General features: G+C 35.3%; 2 protein-coding genes across 2 annotated transcripts; both read left to right on the top strand.

Annotated features, from left to right (window-relative positions):
- Window positions 1–5,698: 5,698 nt before the first annotated feature.
- On the top strand, window positions 5,699–6,692 carry LOC102916348 (olfactory receptor 5L2-like). Its single transcript, XM_006989752.3, has one exon. The coding sequence runs from the start codon at window positions 5,733–5,735 to the stop codon at window positions 6,690–6,692; it is 960 nt and encodes a 319-aa protein (XP_006989814.2). The 5' UTR covers window positions 5,699–5,732.
- An 8,002-nt stretch (window positions 6,693–14,694) lies between these two features.
- On the top strand, window positions 14,695–15,639 carry LOC102916023 (olfactory receptor 5D16-like). Its single transcript, XM_006989751.2, has one exon. It carries the CDS (start codon window positions 14,695–14,697, stop codon window positions 15,637–15,639), a length of 945 nt encoding a protein of 314 aa, XP_006989813.2.
- The last annotated feature ends 4,584 nt before the right edge of the window (window positions 15,640–20,223 follow it).

The following is a 20,223-nucleotide window of genomic DNA, read 5'->3' as shown; positions in this document are numbered from 1 at the left end:
ATAAGATGAAAAATATATAATATGGCAATGCTTTTTAAATTTATGTATATTGCATGCTGTTAAAATGTATTATATACATATTTCTGAATATCTGAAAACTTCGAGAAATACAGAGACACCAATCATTATTGTTCCATTTAATTTTCTTAACAAATTTGTATGTTTTTTGCACAGAAATTTAAATGATTTTGTTTTTGGCTTTTCTTATAAATTTTAACTTGATATTTATGACATGATCATCAAGTGAACATTTCCAAGACAAATAGTAGGATCCATGCATTATTTATTGAGTTTGACATTTAAAACATTCCTGAGAACAACAATGATGACACTGAAGCCATTCTTTGTTCTAACTCGTAGCGTTTGTACCGGGACAGAATTCATTGTTATAGCACTTTGGCTGACTTCCAAAAGTCTCTTAACGATGTGTTTTAGCAATACTTCTGTGTTAAAAATAACTTTGCTTGACATGGTATTTATACATGGAATTTTTGAGAAGGCATTACATCCATCTAGTAATACACAGAAAAGTACTACATAAAGTCCTAGATTGACATTTTAAAGCCAGAAGGACAGCCAGGTAGAGCAGATGATGGGCATGGCTATATAGCGCTCTGTCTAGAAGGCAGAACACAGTGCTCACATCTTTATGAGTTTGTGCCTTTGTCCAGAGTCAAGCAGATGGGGAGGCGCAAAGCCAGCATTTTGCCTTTTCTAGCAACTTATTTTGATTTCCCCCCTGATTTGTCACCATTTTTCTTTTGCAAGACTAACACAAAGACCATATTGTATTTTGGTTGACTATGATGCAGTTTAAATGAGGTAATATTTGTATAATTTTTAGAAGAATCTAAGTATGTATTTTTACTTACCAGGTCTACTCATTAGAACGTGGTCCTGGCTTTGATTTAAAATATTTCCTAGCAACACAATAAAAGAAGGCTTTATGAGAAATCCCATGCAATCTGAATTATATTTTACACTCTTGATACAAGAATGTCAACATGCAGAATCACCCATAAAGTCTGATATACAGTGTGTTTTGATTTTCAAATTGTTTTCCATTATTTATTTGTGTACGTGTTCACACATATAGGAATTTCTCTCCTCTCTCTCTCTCTCTCTCTCTCTCTCTCTCTCTCTCTCTCTCTCTCTCTCTTTCTCTCTCTCTTTCTCTCTCTCTCTCTCTCTCTCTGTGTGTTTGTACGTTTGTATGAAAGTGTATATGTGTGTGTATCATTGTTCATAAGCAAACATTAAAAGAAAACTCTGAGAGTTTATTTGCACTTGAACTTTGTGGGAATCTTGGATCAAGCTCAGGTTGTTGAAAACAATTTGCTGGTGCTTGTAACCAATGAACCATCCATCAGCAAATTTGTTTGGTTTTACATGGTAATTTCCCAAATTAGGGTGTTGGCATTTTTAAACACATTTGTATTTTGAAAAACCTCACATATGAGAACTGCAACTTTATCACTTCCACACCTCTATATACACAATCTTCTTTATGGTCATTTCTAATTCCATGCTTTCTTCTTTTAATTATTTGTGTGTTGCATGTGTGTGTGTACACATATATATGTATTACCTACTGAGTCCATTTAAAGTTGCTTTTATTTACATTGTCCAGCATTGATCCCATGGGATAGTTTATGCTATTACGTGGGAGCTGCATCTTTTTTGGTATACGTATAATAATTATACATATGAGGGGGAAATTCTGATATTTTGATTGCATGCATGCATTATTTAATTATCAAGTCAGAGAAATTCTCCTATTCAGCATGCAATACAAATTTCTTTTTATAGGGAGAACACTGAGATTATTTGATTCTTAGCTACAGCAGTGGGGCAGAACCCAAGGTAGCTGTATCTGTCTACGGCGTCCTTTTACAGGTCATCTTTCAGATCAAGCTGGGAGTCTTGCTTGACCCTGCTGAAAAAATTTGTCTAATGTGTCAGTATGAAGCAGAGTTGGAATTTATTACATAAAAGTTTCAGCACAGATTTACAGAAAATCTTGATAGAGAGAGGTACTCAGGCAATGGATAGACCACACTTAACTGTGGTTATTTCTCAAGACAGTGCTTCAGTTTTTTATATTTATAGGATTTTTGTGGCTTCTGGAATTGTATCTAAAATCCTCCCTATGGAAACTTAGATTTGATTATATTGTTAGGCATAATATTCACTGAATAAGTTTACTGTTTATAGGGTAAATCTGTAGGTCACTTAGGTTGTTCAGAAGATTAGAGATTTTTTTTTCACTATGAAAAGTGTAGTTTTGTTTATGAGATCTCCAGAAATTTTCTAGGTCTAGGAAACAAGTGAGGGGCCTATTTGCAGGTTTAATAGATTTAGACACAGGAACATCTTATTATTATTTTAACCCTTTATTTTAAAATATCTCTGCTTAAAGGAATGTTATTTAATCTCTATAATGGCAAAATTCAGTCCAAATGATGTATTTGGACTGAATTTTGCCATTATAGTATGTATAGTATATTGTTTAAACTTTATTGCCATTTCTGTGCAATAGCTCCCTAAACCTGGGTGGTTTATAAACAGATTTCTGATGATGTTCCACAGAGAATAATTTTGAGTCTTCCAGGACATATCTTTAGTTCAACTTTATTAACTCTGTTATGGCACAGAAATTAGTCTTTGTTTTACATAAGAGATCATTTTCCCAGGAGCTTAATTTACAGAATAAACTTTTGCTTATGAGAAATGTTTAAATCTCCAGTGCTGGGGAGAAAAATGTCTCACGTTTACTCAAAAGCACAGGGCTCTAGTTACCTGAATTTGGAAATGGACGCATTTTATTGAGTAAAGTCATGTTAAAATGTATCTAACTTTTCTGTCTTCTAAAGCAGATTACATATGAAAAGTCTTCAACTTTAAAATTTCCAGGAAAAAGTTGCTTGGTATTTTATGAAAAGACAGTTGATGATAAATGAGAATAGATTCTTCTAATATCAAGCATTTTGAGCCTGAAAAATTTCAGACAACAGAAATGTAAGATATCTTTCTCTTTCTGTCTGTCTTTCTCTCTGTGTTTCTCTTTCTTAATCACTCTCTCTCCCCTCACCTCTCCCTCTGTGTGTGTGTGTGTGTGTGTGTGTGTGTGTGTGTGTGTGTGTGTGTGTGTATGTGTGTTACTCTTTTTCTTGCTTCTACCAACTTACTTCATGACATCTATAACTGATGGCAGAGGATGAGTTTCTAAATTGTCTTCATAAAATAGCCATGAGTTTAGGTCATGCATACTTTGTTTGCTTGAAAACAAAAATAAGTATTTTGTGTTCAATTTAATTTGAATTTATCATAAAATAGCTGCATGTTATCAGCAGAATTCATTGCAAAGATTTCCAAGATTTGCCAATGTTACCAAGAAAATTTTCCTAGCATTTTTCATTGCTCTTTCTTTCCTATTGTTTTTCTTCTTTTTTGTGACCTAGAAACATATTTAATGAACTTTTTAAAAATCATTTTTCCTTTTGTTTGTGAGATTATAATTTAATTACATTTATCCCTCCAAACCCTCCCATATACTTTATATACTTCCGTTGGCTCTCCTTCCATGGCCTCTATTTTCACTATTTGTTATTGAATATATATATTCTGAAATATTCAATGTAGCCTGTTCAATATAGCCTGTTCAGTCCATATGGAGTTATATGTATGTATGTTTTCAGGACTGATAGTTTAGCACTATAAAGCCAATTGATGAGCTCTTCCCTGGGCAGGAGCCCTTTCCTGCTTTCAGCTTTAATCTGTTGCCTATACATTAGGTACAATACATTGTACCAAGAGGAGGCCTTTTAGGCTTTTTCATGTTCACTATAATATGTTTGTTGGTGTCTTTCCTTTCTTTCTTCCTTCATTCCCTCCTTTCTTCATGTTCATGTCTTTCCAACTTTCTCTTTCTTTCTTTCTTTCTTTCTTTCTTTCTTTCTTTCTTTCTTTCTTTCTTTCTTTCTTTCTTTCTTTCTTTCTTTCTCTCTCTCTCTCTCTCTCTCTCTCTCTCTCTTTCTTTCTTTCCTTCTTTCTTTCTTTCTTTTTTCCTCCCTCCCTCCCTCCCTCCCTCCCTCCCTCCCTCCCTCCCTCCCTCCCCCTCTCTCTCTCTCTCTCTCTCTCTCTCTCTCTCTCTCTCTTTCTTTCTTTCTTTCTTTCATCTTTCTTTCTTTTTTTTGAGACAAGGTTTCTCTGTCCTGGTCCTTGCTTTGTAGACCAGGCTGGCCTCAAACTCAGAGATCCACCTGCCTCTTCCTCCCAAGTGCTCAGATTAAAGGAGTACAACACCACACCAGGATTCATTCATATTCTCTCTCTCTCTCTCTCTCTCTCTCTCTCTCTCTCTCTCTCTCTCTCTCTCTCTCTCCCCTTTTTCAGTTGAAGAAGAAATCAAGACTACATGATTTTAATTATTGGTTTCTACTTCCTTTAAGTTTGTTTATGATGTAAGAAAATGCCAGGCTTTTGTTTTGTTTTGTTTTTTTGTTTGAATTTCCTGTTTTCTTTGTACTATTGAAAATATTAGGCATCATCCTCAATTCTTTTATTTCAGAAAGTCAGAGAATAAAATATCCTCCATGATGGGATTGTGTTTTTACTGCTATATGTTCTCACTGTCTTAAGTCACCCACTTTGACTCACAAGTTACTTAAGAAATCTAGAGAAGTTGTTATTTACTTCTTTCTTAATTTAGGTAATTGTAATTTATGACATATATGTGACATATTATATATCATATTATTATATGTAACATATACATGTATGCCCTTGCATGCTATAACTATTTTAGAATTAATCATGTCTAAGATATAATTTGAAAAGTTCATGCTAATTTTCCAACTTATATGTAATGTGAACCTTAATATAACAATTCTTCCTTTTGACGTGTTTTTTGTATTAATATCTTATAAATACACTAATATAATTTGGTAAATTGTTTTAATTAATTTTAACATGATTATATTTTGTGAAACACTGAGATTAAAATCTTTAGTTTAGAATAATTTAGCTTTTCGATTTTATCTGTTGTCATAATAATATTTTGACTACATTTTTCTTATTTTCTCAAAAACATTTGTCTCATATGTCTGAGTCATTGTAGAGCTTGATTGTAGTGAATCAAGTAGTTTTAATTGAAAATAAAATTATTTTCGATTTATCATATAGTTTTTAAATTTTACTTTTAATTTTTTAACACTTCAGAATCTTTCCAAAGCATTAATTTCAGATGAAATTTTATAGTGTCACAAAGTGTAATTGAAGGTAATTTTGCTTCAAATCTCACACTATTAGATTGACAGTAGTATAACTATTGTATATGACATAGCTAAAATATTCCACAAATGACAATGTCAGATCTTTAATAAAGTCTTTAGTGATTAGATCAAATACCATGATATGTCATATTATAGCACTGAATTATTTCCTACAAAATCACACCACAACCCTCAGATACCTACTAAATTGTATTTTAGATGGCCATGGCTTATAACAACATGTATGAAAGGGGTGTGCTGAGATATGTAGTTTTTGTATGAATCTGAACTACATAATATTTTGAAATTTTTGTAATTCTGTTTTGCTTGTACTCCAAACATATGTTCTTGACATTAATGCTCTATTTTTTTTTCTGCAGTTAACATAAATCCCTTGTTTTTTCTTTTTCTCTTCCCAGAAGCAGCACGTGACTTTTCCTAAACTGCCATGTAGCAGTCATGGGTGAGGAAAACTGTACCTCTGTAACAGAGTTCATTCTTGTTGGCTTTTCTGATGTCCCTGAGCTGGCTTTCCTTCTTTTCCTGGTATTTCTTTTCATTTATGGAGTGACAGTCACTGCAAACCTGGGCATGACTGTGCTGATTCAGGTCAGCTCTCAACTTCACACACCCATGTACTTTTTTCTCAGCCACCTGTCCTTTGTGGATTTCTGCTACTCTTCCATCATTGTGCCAAAGGTATTCACTAACATCATTAACCAGGAAAAAGTTATTTCTTACCTGGGATGCATGGTACAATTTTATTTATTTTGTGCGTTTGCAGTCACTGAGGTCTTTCTATTGGCTTTGATGGCCTATGACCGCTTTGTGGCCATTTGTAACCCACTTCTGTACATGGTCATCATGTCCCCAAAGCTCCGCATGGTACTGGTGTCTGGCTGTTACCTCTATGCATCAGTATGTTCTCTGATTCACCTGTGGTTAGCCCTTGCCATCCCATCGTTTAAGTCGAATGTGATCAACCACTTCTTTTGTGATCTGCCTCCTCTCTTAAGTCTTGCTTGCTCTGATGTTACCAAGAATGAATTATTCCTGTTCATAATTGTCAATTTCAATGAGATTCTCACCATTGTAATCATCTTCACCTCCTATTTGTTTATTCTTGTCACCATCCTGAAGATGCGCTCTGCCGAGGGGAGACGTAAAGCCTTTTCCACCTGTGCCTCCCATCTCACGGTCATCATTGTCTTCCATGGAACAATTCTTTTTATTTACTGTCAGCCCAACTCTGGAAATAGTCTAGATATTGATAAAGTAACTACAGTTTTCTATACTGTGGTCATTCCCATGCTGAACCCCCTGATCTATAGTCTGAGGAATAAGGATGTGAAAGAGGCTCTCAGGAAAGTGTTAGAGTCTAAAAAGAATTCTTTCCTAGATTTTTTTCATAAGATTTAAGGATCTATAGTGATCACCCATATATTGACAAATATATGAACTGAATATGAAGCATAGAAAAAAAAAAGCTATTACACTAAGATATTTATTAATGACTCTTATTATTCATATATCTTTGTGTGTTCTCTATTTGCAAAGGTAGAAATGAGGATTTTCAAAGGCTGTATTTATATGTTGTTCTTTATTTTGGAGTATTTTAAGCTGATATGAGTTATAATGTGGTACAAGCACCATTTTTTTCATTTTTGTAAACCTTTTTTATAACATAATTATAGAATATATGATCTATCTAAAAATTGACTTCCTGATACTTTATAATGAATAACAACACTTTGTCAAGCAGTTTATACACAAGTATCTGGAGTTTATACACTGGTACATATCATGTATACATTAGGCTTTTTGAAATTTCATTTAATCTTTTTTATTTGTATTACTAAATTATTTTTAGAACTTCCCTTAGTATCCGCTTAAGAAAAACAAGTGCAAGAATAATATTTATTCATAAGAATACAGGACATATTAATTACATATTATAACTCATGGTGCTTTGGGCTCCTTTTTGTTTATAATCGTTGTATTATTTGTCTTTGTGTTTCTCTGTATTAAGTTTTACCATCATTGGATTGGCTTATCCATGTCTGCATTTATGGCTTATCACTGACTTCATACTGTATCTTCATTCAAGTGAAAGTGAAGCATGTACTTCACCTCTAAGTGCATCTCCAATCTCTGTTAGTGCTTTGCATATGTACTTGACCTTAAAAAATATTCCTATGTCACTCTTTATAACTACCTAACCAACATACCTTCAGGCAGTGACTCATGATTCATGTCTACTATATAGGATGATTTTATAAATTTCCACCTCATGTTTATCTGTTCAAGTAAAATGTTTATCCTAGTATCTATAAAATGTCAGAATAAAAGTTGGATTAAGTTTAAGAGAGTAAAATTTGGTATTTTGACCTTGACTTTTAACTTTGTAAGCAATTGATTTCTTCAGTCCTTAGTGTTCTCTGTGTTAACATTGGTTACTTCTGTTATCTTCATGGTTCTTCAGGGATGGGCAGGAACCTCCATTGAGAGGTTTTGTGGCCACCTCATTCTTTTAGGAAAAGAACAAAGACTACCACATGTAAGACAGAGTGGCGTTGGCTTCCTGAAATATCACTACCTGTGCTATGGATAGATAATGTATACTCATGGACATTTGTATTCAGATACAAAAATAAATTTTACCCTTAAAGTATGATGTAGTAAATTTTAGAAGATATGCATGAATATTTTCTATAAATATAGTTATTGGCTGGTACAATTGATGAACATATGTCTTAGGATAGATTAAATTTGGGATTTAAATGTCAATGCTTTCCCTTCCCACAGAGACAGCTGAATCCCTCATTGGGCCCTCCTTGTTACCAAGCCTTCTGGGGCTGTGGATGTGGCATTATTATTCTTTAATTTATTTTTAATATCCACTTATGAGTGTGTATGCACCATGTTTGTCTGTCTGGGTCCGGGTTACCTTACTCTGAATTATTTTTTTTTCTAGTTCCATCCATTTGCCTTCAAATTTCCTGATGTCATTGTGTATATCAGCTGAGTAATACTCCATTATGTAAATGTACCACATTTTCTTTATCCATTCTTCAATTTAGAGACATCTAGATTGTTTCCAGATTCTGGATATTACAAATAAAGCTGCTATGAACAGAGTTGAGCATATGTCCTTGTGGTATGAATGAACATCCCTTGGGTATATGCTCAAGAATGGTGTCACTGCATCTTGAGGTAGACTAATTCCCAATTTTCTGAGAAACTGCCATGTTGATTTCCAATGTGATTGTGCAAGTTTGTACTCCCATGAGCAATGAAAGAGTTCCCCTTGTACCACATTCTCTTCAGCATAAGTTGTCATTTGTGTTTTTTATCTTAGCCATTTTGCCAGGTGTAAGATAGACTCTCAGAGTCATTTTGATTTGCTTTTCCCTGAGGGATAACGATGTTGAACATTTCTTTAAGTGTTTCTCTGCTATTTGAGATTCTTCTGTTGATTATTCTCTGTTTAGGTCTGTATCTTAGTTTTTAATTGGATTATTTGGTTTTTTTTATGTCTAGTTTCTTGAATTGTTCATATATTTTGAAAATCAGTCCTCTATCAGATCTGGGCTTGGTGAAGATCTTTTCCCATTCTTTAGGCTGCCATTTTGTCTTATTGACAGTAGATCAAAATGACATATTGTCCTTTGCCTTGCAGAAGGTTTTCAGTTTTACATGCTTCCATTAATTAGTTGTCAATCTTAGTGTCTATGCTACTGGTATCTATTCAGGAAGATGTCTCCTGTGCCAATGGGTTCAAGGCTATTACCTAGTTTCTCTTGTATCAGGTTGAGTGTAACTGATTTTATGTTGAGGTACTTCATCTCCTTGGACTTCAGTGTTGTGTAGGGTGATAGATACCTATCTATTTATATTCTTCTATGTGCCAACACTAAATTATGCCAGCAGCATTTGTTGAAGATGCTTTCTTTTATCCATTGGCTTCTTTGACAAAAAATCAGGTATCTATAGGTTTATGGATTTATGTCCATATCTTTGATTCCATCAGGTAGAAACCTGAAGGCAGGGAAACTCCCACAAATCTACAAAGATGACTCCAGCTAAGATTCTTAGCAATAGAGAATACATAGCCTGAACTATCCATCTCCTGTAATCAGATTGGTGGCTACACCAATTGTCATCAAAGAACCTTCTTCCAATAACTGATGGAAATGGATGCAGAACTCACTGCCAAATATTAGAGCCAAACTTGGGTAATTCCTACTCATGAGAGGGAGGAAGGATTGTAGGAGCCAAAGTGGTCAAGTACACTACAAGAAAAACCATGGGAACAACTAATCTGGCTCATAGGAACTCACAGAGTTTGACACAAAAACCAGGGAGCCTGCATAGGACTGACCTAAGCCCTTGACATATGTCTGACAGTTGTATAGCTTGGTCTACTTATGGGACTCCTAACAATGGGGACAGGGGTTATCCCTAATGCTTTGGCTAGATACTGAGAAGCTCCTCCTCATACTGGGTTGCTTTGCTCAGCCTAAATAAAAGGGGAGGTTCTTAAGAAAAGTTGATAAGCCATGCTTTGTTGATACTCATGGGGGCCTGCCTCCTTCTGAACAGAAACAGAGAAGGAGGGGATTGATGGTGAAAGGGAAAAGGGGAATAGGAAGAGATGGGAGGGAAAATTATGGTCAGGATGTAAAATAAATAAGTGAATTTTAAAAAGTGTTAATGCTTATTTCAAAAATCAGGCCGGGAAACAACACTTGCTTCCATCTTTTTATATATTTTGCCCTGGATTTTTATACCTGAAATAAGATTTTTCTGTTCATTACTATTTCATCCCACTCCAAAGCCCTAGGTTTTCTGCTTTGTACTGTGCAAACAAAACCTGGGAACATAGAAAACATGATGGGTGATAGTGTCGAATATAAACATTATTAAGGAAATTATTCTGCTGAGTATATTCTTTCTCCTAATATATTAATATCCTAATAGAATTATGCTGATATTGAGAATAACAACACATATTTCATATGCAGCAAACAAAGGCATGTGTCCTGGTTAATAATACTGATATTATTATTAATAATATATGTGATATGAGAAATTCACAGTGGTATGGAATATACATTTTACTTGGAGAGAAAGCTATGAGACTATATTCACAGATAAATTCCTCAAACTTTTTGCAGGATAATAATTAAATAATAGCCAATTCACAAAAAATACAAATAGCACATAAAATGAACTTGTTTTAGAGTTAGAAATATCTCAAATGAAAGTCACATCTGAACAGAATTTTTGTATTTGAATAAGAAAAAATAGTAAGATACATAGTTTGATGAGATGTTCTGTAAGTATGCATACATGGAAAACTTGAAAGATGCATCATAGAAGGATATATAGACAGAAGATGGCAGAAACATATACAGTGAAAGTGAATGGAGCTAATTATCATGGAGAAAACATTATGGACTACTTTTAAGAACTTGAACATGTTTATATAAACAACATGAAGTTACTTGGACTTACAAATTGGGAATAATTTCTCATTATAGCATTCACATATTTATTGTAACTTTGTTTATACATCAACAATGTTATAAAATTAGTAAAGAATTTTGAATTTAGTAGAGATGTTATGTGGAATGTAAAGAGTCATTGTGGCTCAGTGAATCTGGGATGGATCATCAATTATGCAAATGAAAGGCCATTGTGTGACCAATAATATATTAAAAATAGAGAAACATTTTATATTTACTTAAAATTACATGTAATATATAAGTACACATCCTTTACTTTAATTGCAGTATAATTACATCAACTAACTTCTTCCCTTTCTTTCATTCAACACTTTCCATGCTCCTGACTCTTACTTGAATCGGTGGCTTCTTTTTCTTTGACATCTATATCTATATCTATTGTGGTCATTGTGTCCCTTCACAGCAATAAAAAACTAACTAAGACAGAAGTTGGTACCAGGAATAGGGTATTGCCGTGACAGGCCTGGCCATGCTTTTGTTTGGAGTAATATGGACTTTGGTACTTTGGGTTAGGAAAGCAGTGGAGTGCTTTAAACACTCTTAATGGGGCATACTAGTAGGAGCATGGAAGACAATGGTGCTGATAATTATTTGAAATGTCAGCAAATGCCTCAAGAGGTTTCAGATAAGAATTTTAGTATGTTGCCCAGAAATCATTTCTGTGATATTTTTGGTGAAGGAAGTGGCTGCCTTTTGTCCTTGTCCAAGGAGTCTGCCTGAGGTTAAAATGAATAGTTTTGGATGAATTCTGATGGCAGAAGAATTCTCAAAACAGCCTCATATAAACGCTTTCATATGGATATTATGGTGACTCTAATGATGATATATAATGAAAAGGCCCAAGCTGAGCAAGTAAAAATATATGAGGAGAAAAAGATTACCAGGAAGAAGAATGGAGCTAAATCCTTTGTTCAAGGAGATAAACAGATTAAGACATTGAATGAAGGAAGTGGTGACATCAGGGTAAGATTCCACCTAGCTAAGTTTCCTACTTGTGAAAAAGAACTGTAGAAAAGCTTAGAGATAGGTGTGGTGGAGCACACCTTTAAACCCAGCACTGGGAAGGCAGAGGTCAGGAAATCTCTGAGTTTGAGGCCAGCCTAGTCTACAGAGAAAGTTTCAGAACAACCAAGCTTAGGCATTGAAAGACATAATGCTGGTAAAGATGTAACTGAATAAGGGGGTCATGTTTCAGCCCCAGGCAAGCTGCAGAACTTGGTAACTTTGACCAAGTGGTTCTAGCTTTGGAGTTAAGGATAGAAGGAAGGAGTTATGAAATAAAGCCTTTGAGGCCAAACATGTCAGGGGTGTCTGTGAAAGGTGGCCTAGTAGAGAGGCCATTTCATGAAACTGTGAAGTTGAAGCCTGTGTCTTGGAGAAACCAAGGTGTTAGAGATGCCAAAGTTGTGGGATATCTTCCAAGGAGAGATGCTAGTTGTCAGTAGAACCAGCACAAGAGAAAAAAGTATGTTGAAGTCAATGAAGTTAAAAGGGTTTGAAGAGCAGAACATCATTTTGATGCAGAGTTTGGAGTTTGCCAGCTTAATTTTGATCTCACTGTGCTCCCTTCTATGCATTTTGAAATGGCTATGTATATCCTGTGCCATTATATGTTGGAAGTATGTGATCTGACTTTTTATGTAGCTTTTAAAGGGAATTAAAGTTAAGAGATTGCCATGCATCTCAGAACAGACTTTGGACTTTGAAACAAGTTTGAGACTGTAATAGACTGTGGGGATTTTGAGGTTGAACTAAATGCATTTTTGCATTATGATATGGATATAAGCTTTTGGGGGCCAGGAAGTTGAATGGGGTAGTTTGAAAGAAAATGGCCTCTCAAAGGGAGTAGCCCTATTAGAAGGTGTATACTTGTTGGAGAAAGTGTATCACTGTGGGCACAAACTTTGAGGTTTCTTTTGCTCAAGCTTCCCTCAGTGTGGCAGTCAGTGGGCTTCCTATTGCCTGCAAGATGTAGTACTCTCAGCTCTAGCACCATATCTGCCCACACACCACCATGCTTCCCATCATGATGTTAATGGACTGAACCTCTGAAACTGTAAGCAAGCCACCTCAGTTAAATGTTTTCCTTGTAAGAATTGTGGTCATGGTGTATTTTTAATCTCTTTATAGAAATAAAAACTTAATTAAGACAGGGCTCATTCCTGGAAGAGACTAACTGCCCCTCCCTCAGCAATCATTAATTGCCTATAGTTATTGAGAACTATGAAACTGAAAATAGAATTGCAGATGGCATTACCAATGCAAATAATCATAGTAAACACTTTCAGAGATGCTTCAGTGTTCCATGAAACAACAATTACATCATAAAACAATATTTAACTTTAATTGCTTGTTCTGAAGTCACAAGAGAATACCACAGCTAATTATTTGTTGACTATAATGCCAGGGGAATTGGTAGTAGAGATAATAAGAGTTAATATCTCCCTCAAATAAGCTCTCTCTACAGAGGCAGGAAGGGACTGCACCTACAACCAACAGGTTTGTCTGCAGGTCTTAGAAAATAGCGGTAGTATTTTTCATGTGAGCTATGTAGAACACAAGATGGCTTTTTATCACTACTTTATAATAAATATGACTTAGGAGAAATTTTGAGCCACTAAAGGCATTTGCATCTGGACATCCAAGGACCAGAAGTGTACTCTTAAAAGTTCTATTGAAAATACCTTGTTAAGTTAGGTGCATTTTTGGAGAAGATATGCCATAAGTGTTTTCAGGAATGTGTATCTCCTTACATATGTGATGATTTAAAATAAATTGTAGTTCAGATAGACATTTAAATTGTTGCATCAAAACAAATAAAGTACACATTCCGAGAATACAAAATGAAGAAAGACTTCAATAGACTCTTACATTTTCTTCACAGCAATGAAGGGATTGAATGAATATTCTAGGTGATTTATAGGGAGAAGAAAGAAATGCATTAGAAAGACATGCTATTGTCACTGTTAGCGAGCTTTATTCCTAGATGAGAGAATTTCCTTCCTTCCAATCTGTGTAGTTAGCTCAGTGTAGATATTCAGAATAGTTTTGAAGCCATCATCATACTCAGTAGACTAATTTCCATAGTTTTTGACTTGTTGAATATAACAAGTAGAGATAATCTAAAAGATAATTAAAACAAGTAAGAAAATTGATTGTGAGAACTGGATTTAATCATTTCATATGCTGAAAGCTTCCTGTAAGGCAAATGACCATTTAACTGACAGTGAAAAACCTTAACAGACTCTTACATTTTTTTTCTATTGAAAAGTTTTTGTAAGCTTCACTTTACAACAATAAGAGGCAGCATGAAAGGTAACTTACTTTACATTAAAAGCAAAAGTAATCACTGAGTTTGCTAGGCATGACACCTAGTCCATACAAATAATATTAATTTTACTGTGATTGCAAGTGACATCGGCGATGTTTAGATACCACAGCATCCAAAATTATTACTACAAAGTAGTTGTTATTGGTGGTACTTTCTATACTTCCTTGTTTCATTAAGAAATTCAGAACCATTAAAATAAATGATTTCATTTGGCTAACCTTTAGGAGAAAGACCTTAAGAAATCAGTAAGGTTTGAATGCTGCACATTTGATCACATTTTTATCAAAGTTTCTTAACTACTATATTGTGCAATAATGATTTTAAATCATATTTAGATTTAAATATGAAATTAGAATCATCCAATCATTCATCATATATTAATAATTTAATTTCTGAATCTCTATTTATTCTGTCTTGATATTTCAACATCTCAAAATCACAAAAGGGATATATTTTGTTTCACCTTTAGGCATGCAGACAGTTCATTAGGCATGCTTTATGTGTGAACTTATTCTCCTGTTTTATTTCCAAGATTGATTTTCAGATCTCACCAGGAGGAATCATGTTCCTGACAGACATAAATCTAACATCTGAGGCCACGTTCACCCTCTTGGGCTTCTCAGATTACCCAGAACTGCGGGTTCCCCTCTTCTTGCTGTTTCTGGCAGTCTACAGCTTCAGTGTGGTGGGGAACCTGGGAATGATTATGATCATCAGGATCAACCCCAAACTGCACACCCCCATGTACTTCTTCCTCAGCCACCTCTCCTTTGCGGATCTCTGCTATTCTTCCATCATTGCTCCCAAGATGCTGGTGGACCTTGTTGTAGAAGACAGAAGCATTTCATTTTTAGGGTGCATAATGCAATTCTTTTTCTTCTGTACATTTGTCGTCACTGAACTAATTCTGTTTGCTGTGATGGCCTATGACCGCTTTGTTGCTGTCTGCAACCCCCTGCTTTACACAGTTGTCATGTCCCAGAGGCTCTGCGCCCTACTAGTGCTTGGGTCGTATGCATGGGGTGTGTTGTGCTCCTTGACACTCACCTGTTCTGCTTTAAAATTATACTTCCGGGGTTTCAACACAATCAACCACTTCTTCTGTGAACTGTCCTCCCTGATAGCCCTCTCTTGCTCTGACTCTCATCTCAGCCAGTTACTTCTGTTCACAGTCGCCACGTTCAACGAGATAAGCACACTGCTCATCATCCTTACATCGTATTTGTTCATTATCGTCACTGCCCTGAAAATGCATTCAGCTAGCGGCCACCGCAAAGTCTTCTCCACCTGTGCTTCCCACATGACAGCCATCACCATCTTCCACGGTACCATCCTCTTCCTCTACTGTGTGCCCAACTCCAAGAACTCCAGGCACACTGTCAAAGTAGCCTCTGTGTTTTACACAGTGGTGATCCCCATGCTAAACCCCCTGATCTACAGTCTGAGAAATAAGGATGTCAAAGACACAGTCAGCAAAGTAATGAATGTAAGGTATCTTTCTCAGTGACTCTAAGCTTTAACATACAATTAATTGTGTTACTGAAAAATCTGTTTGGTTTTCAAATGAGTGAACTGTGTATTAACCATTCATTTTAAAATTTCTTTAGATTTTTTTTAAAACAGACATAACATTTACAGTGAACAGCTGAACAGCTGATAATATGCTTTGCCTAAATTTACCCTACCAATTTGGTTGACCTTGGCTTTAGTGTTTGTTTTTAATGTTTAGTGTAGTTTATTTTACTGAATGATTTTGTGTAACAAATGAAAATGTACCAGACATATGAGATATATGCATTTGGCACCATCTCACACTGTCAAACATTTAGTCTTTATGACAAATGATGCTGGAGTGCTAAATGATTTTCATTTCCAGACTGTGGATTTAGTGAAATAAATAGTAGAAAGGAAAAGATGGTTTCGTCTTTACAGGACCTCCAAATCCAGAGGTGTTAAATGTCTATCTATCTATCTATCTATCTATCTATCTATCTATCTATCTATCTATCTATCTATCATCTATCTATTGTATGTGTATGCATGTATATGATTTTTAATCCTGCTTATCAGAGAAAATATCCAAAGGTAGAGTTTAATGGGGACACTTGAACATTCTCTGCATCATGACTTTTTTGATAGCTGCCATTCAGTGGTTCAGTGTAGCTGCTATAAGCATTTAGATCTAATTGCCTTGGTTGTACATAAAATTAATACTAAATTCTCACTTATTTTTCTGAGTTTATTTAATTTTTTTGTTTTTATTTTTTTTCAAGTTAGGGTTTCTCTTTGTAGGCCAGCCCAGTCTCCTGGACTCACTCTATAGACTAGGCTGGCCTCAAACTCAAGAGATCCACCTGACTCTGTATCCTCCCAAGTACTGTGATTAAAGGTATGTGCCACTCTGCCCAACTTAAATTCTCACTTCCAATTTTAGCCTAAACAGAGAAAAGAAGACCAAGAATATTGTTCATGGTAGAAAAGGTTGATATTCCTATAATTATTGCAACATTTTTCATTAAAAATCTCAAAGAGAAAATGTTAGATTTGGAATTTTATATTTATCTTTTATTAGATTGCCCTACATTTCTGCTGGATTGCATAGAATATAATGGTCTCATAGTCCACATTCCCTATGTCTGGATCACAGAAGTATTGAGAGAGTTCTTTTCTTCTCTCTCTCTCTCTCTCTCTCTCTCTCTCTCTCTCTCTCTCTCTCTCTCTCTCTCGTTCTGTATACCAGGTTGGCCTGCAGCTCAGAGATCTGCCTGCCTCTGGGATTAAAAGTGTATGCCTTTATGCCTGGCTTTTTCACTTTTTCAATTGATTGATTACCTACCACAAGAGTAGAAAATAGTAGAAGGTTTTTATGTTATTTTTTCTTAAAATCAATAAAATAATGAATTACCACTTTCAACTAATGAATTGTTGTTTCTTCCCATATGAATAGTGACTGTGTTTTCTTTAAAAAAGGATAGTGCCAAGTAACCTTTTACTCTGATAAATAATGTTTTTAAAATAATAATTTAATTTTTGAGCTTCTGAAATCAAGATAACAATTTAGAAATTGGCCTATATAAATAAATATGTTTAGTAAACACTTAATGAAAATAATGATATTTTCATTCTGTGACCTTCAATTTTAAGGAACCTGTGACAGGGCAAATAGCTAACATATAGAACTTGATTTATTCTTGTGAATTCAATTTTCATTCCTATGATGCTTAAAATATTTACATTTGAAAAAATACTAAAAACAGTTTCAAGTGTGAACATGTTTGTTTTATATTTTTATTTCATATTTTTATACATTTAAATTGAATCAATATGGAACTGGAGAGATATCTCAATGGTTAAGAGCACTTAATGGTCTTGCAGATAATTTGGTTTGATTCTCAGGACCCACATGGTGACTCACAACCATCTGTATCTCCATCACTAAGGTATCCAATGCTCTCTTCTCAAGACCTCTGGCACTAAACATGCATGTTGTGTAAGTACAAACACTCATACACATAATATAAAAATAAACAAATCTTAAATAAATTGAAAATAGACAAAATTTTCAGTTTATGTCACAAAAATTTCATGCCCAACATGATTAAACTGAAATGAATTGATGTGAGATTTCATGACATTTCTCCTGCCTATGACTCACACTTAAATTATACTTAAATTCTATGCTTATTTCTTTTGTTAAACCTCTGAATATCTTTTGTGAAACTTAAATTGTATGGAAATTGATGTTTACTTATTTCTACTTACAAGAATAACTAATCCAACCATGATTGCCTTTATAGAATACATTGGTCAGAAGACAGGATTCTGAAAAATGATCTTGCTCAGTCAGTTGGTCAGCCCAGAAGGAATGTTTGCAGAGACAGCTGTCTCCTTTATAGCAGAAAATTCAAGGAAAGAATGCAGAACTGCCCTGGCAGCCGATGGCTACATCCTAAACCCAAGGAAAAAGAAACTGTGGAACTGCCTTAGCCCCTTGTGGATAAAAGCAATTCCATTACCCCAACCCCATAAGGAGCCACAACCAGCTTTTCTCCTTCACAGGCAACCCTTTTCCTGTGAAATAATGTCCATCCTTCACAACTTAAATAAACAGTCCAGTCTGTTGAGATCAGGCTCTGGTCTCTTTCTATCTTTAATTTCCTCATGTGGCCTCAGAAATCAAATATACTCTAGTCCTTTGAATTGTTTCTATTAAATATTTTGTTAAGTATTAAAAACTCATAAATATATATCTTGAAATGTATTCCCTAATTGTATCTATTAAGGTGCCATTTTATTAGTTGCTGCGGAATAATCCTCTTCTATTCTTTAAAGATTGTCACTTGAATTGGTTTAATAAAATGTTGATTGGCAAGCAGCCAGGCAGGAAGTATAGGCAAGGAGACCAAAGTAAGATGATGGGAAGGAGAAGGGCAGAGTCAGGAGTTGGAGGAGAACTCAGAGGGAGTAGGAGATGAACGTGCCATGCTCACCATAAAGCATATTAAAGCAATAGGAAGAATAATTATTATTTTAATGGGATACTGTACTTTTCCTTCCCAGATTCCCCCACCTCCAACCACAGCCATGAGGATCCACCATGAGGTTTAAAAGGAAAGGAAAAGACAACACTGCTCCTAGGTTTGGTTGAGGAGAAAGTTTTTTTGTAGATAAAAGGGAGAACATTGCCAGAGGTAGAAACATCTGAGAGAGTCTACAGTCGTCATGTCCCTGAGCCATGTGAACAGAGATAGGATGAGACTGGAGTATGAAGAGAGGGGATCCAGGTGCAGTAGCCAAGAGGGCAAAGGTACAAAAGGGATGTATAACCAAACTGGCTGGATTATATAGGGAAGAGCCTCCAGGGAGGAGGGCAGCCTCATAAAATGGAGAGTTCTACATTCATGAACTAGAAAATTAGTTATGATGCTGAGTGTCTCTGACAATTCAATAAAATTACTCTCCAATGTAAATTATTTGCCATGAATATGTACTAACTAATCTTAAACCTCATGTTGTGTTATGTATCAAGTGACCAACAAAACCAAAGGGAGGAAACAAATACTCAATTTAGAGAAATTAGAATTCCCAGTGTTAAAGGGTTAATCTCAATGGTGAGAATAAGACTGCTACCACAATTTGAGTCAAATTTGAAACAAGCTTGATTTTTACAGAAAGGAGACAATGGGACAAAAAGGAAATACAAAACAACTTCAAAAAAATCATGAGGTGACAATGTGACTAGGGAGGGATCAGAAAGGGTCAGGGAGGGTTTTGGTATTCTCAAAAACAAACCAAGGTCATCATTGGGGAACTTCAGGTTCCAGAAAACAGAGAGCAGCTCAACTCTCATAGTAAATAGAAACTTATTGGTAAAAATACAGCATAATGGCTCCTGCTTTCAAAATGGAGTCATGCAGGTTCTCCAAAAGCTTATCTTTATTTCAGTTGCCCCGCCTGCAGGGCTTCATCGGGTTCTTGACCACCCTAAGGAGGGAATGTAGGGACAGGAGATACAAAGGAAAAGACACCAAGTCTGGATTCTGATCAAGGTGCCACTTTATTTCTCTTCCACAAAGGTTTATATAGTTCCGCAGGGTAGGGAGGAGCAAGAAACTGTCATCTGCATAAGGTGGGGCAAGCTAACAGGATGTTTGTATAGGATGTTTACAGGGTGAAAGGGTCAAGGGCTCTGACTCAATGTCCTGTTGCTAGGCAACCTGACTGTAAAATGATCTAGTTCCCCGTCTTATGGGGGTCTGTATTTTTCCACTAACTAGAGATTCTGTCCTTGTCCCTGACATCAGTAATGAAGGAAAGTTGATAATTGTTTTTTGAAATATGGCACACATACACATTTATAGTGATCAAACTGAGGCCCATGAAAATTCCAACACAATTCTTCACAGACCTTGAAAGAACAATAGTAAACTTCATGGGGAAAAACAAAAAACTCAGGATAGCCAAAAACAATCATATACAATAAAGCAACCTCTGGAGGTATCATGATCCCTGACCTCAAGCTCTACTATAGAGCTATAGTAAAAACAGCTTGATATTGACAGAAAATCTGACATGTGGACCAATGGAATCA

Source organism: Peromyscus maniculatus, chromosome 4 (genome assembly GCF_049852395.1).
Source record: "Peromyscus maniculatus bairdii isolate BWxNUB_F1_BW_parent chromosome 4, HU_Pman_BW_mat_3.1, whole genome shotgun sequence".
Classification (NCBI taxonomy): domain Eukaryota; kingdom Metazoa; phylum Chordata; class Mammalia; order Rodentia; family Cricetidae; genus Peromyscus; species Peromyscus maniculatus.
Note: the sequence above shows the minus strand (reverse complement) of the source record. Positions and strands in the feature narration are given on the sequence as shown.

Coding starts and splice junctions, on each gene's coding strand:
- LOC102916348 (XM_006989752.3), top strand. CDS start 5,733: ATGGGTGAGGAAAACTGTACCTCTGTAACAGAGTTCATTCTTGTTGGC.
- LOC102916023 (XM_006989751.2), top strand. CDS start 14,695: ATGTTCCTGACAGACATAAATCTAACATCTGAGGCCACGTTCACCCTC.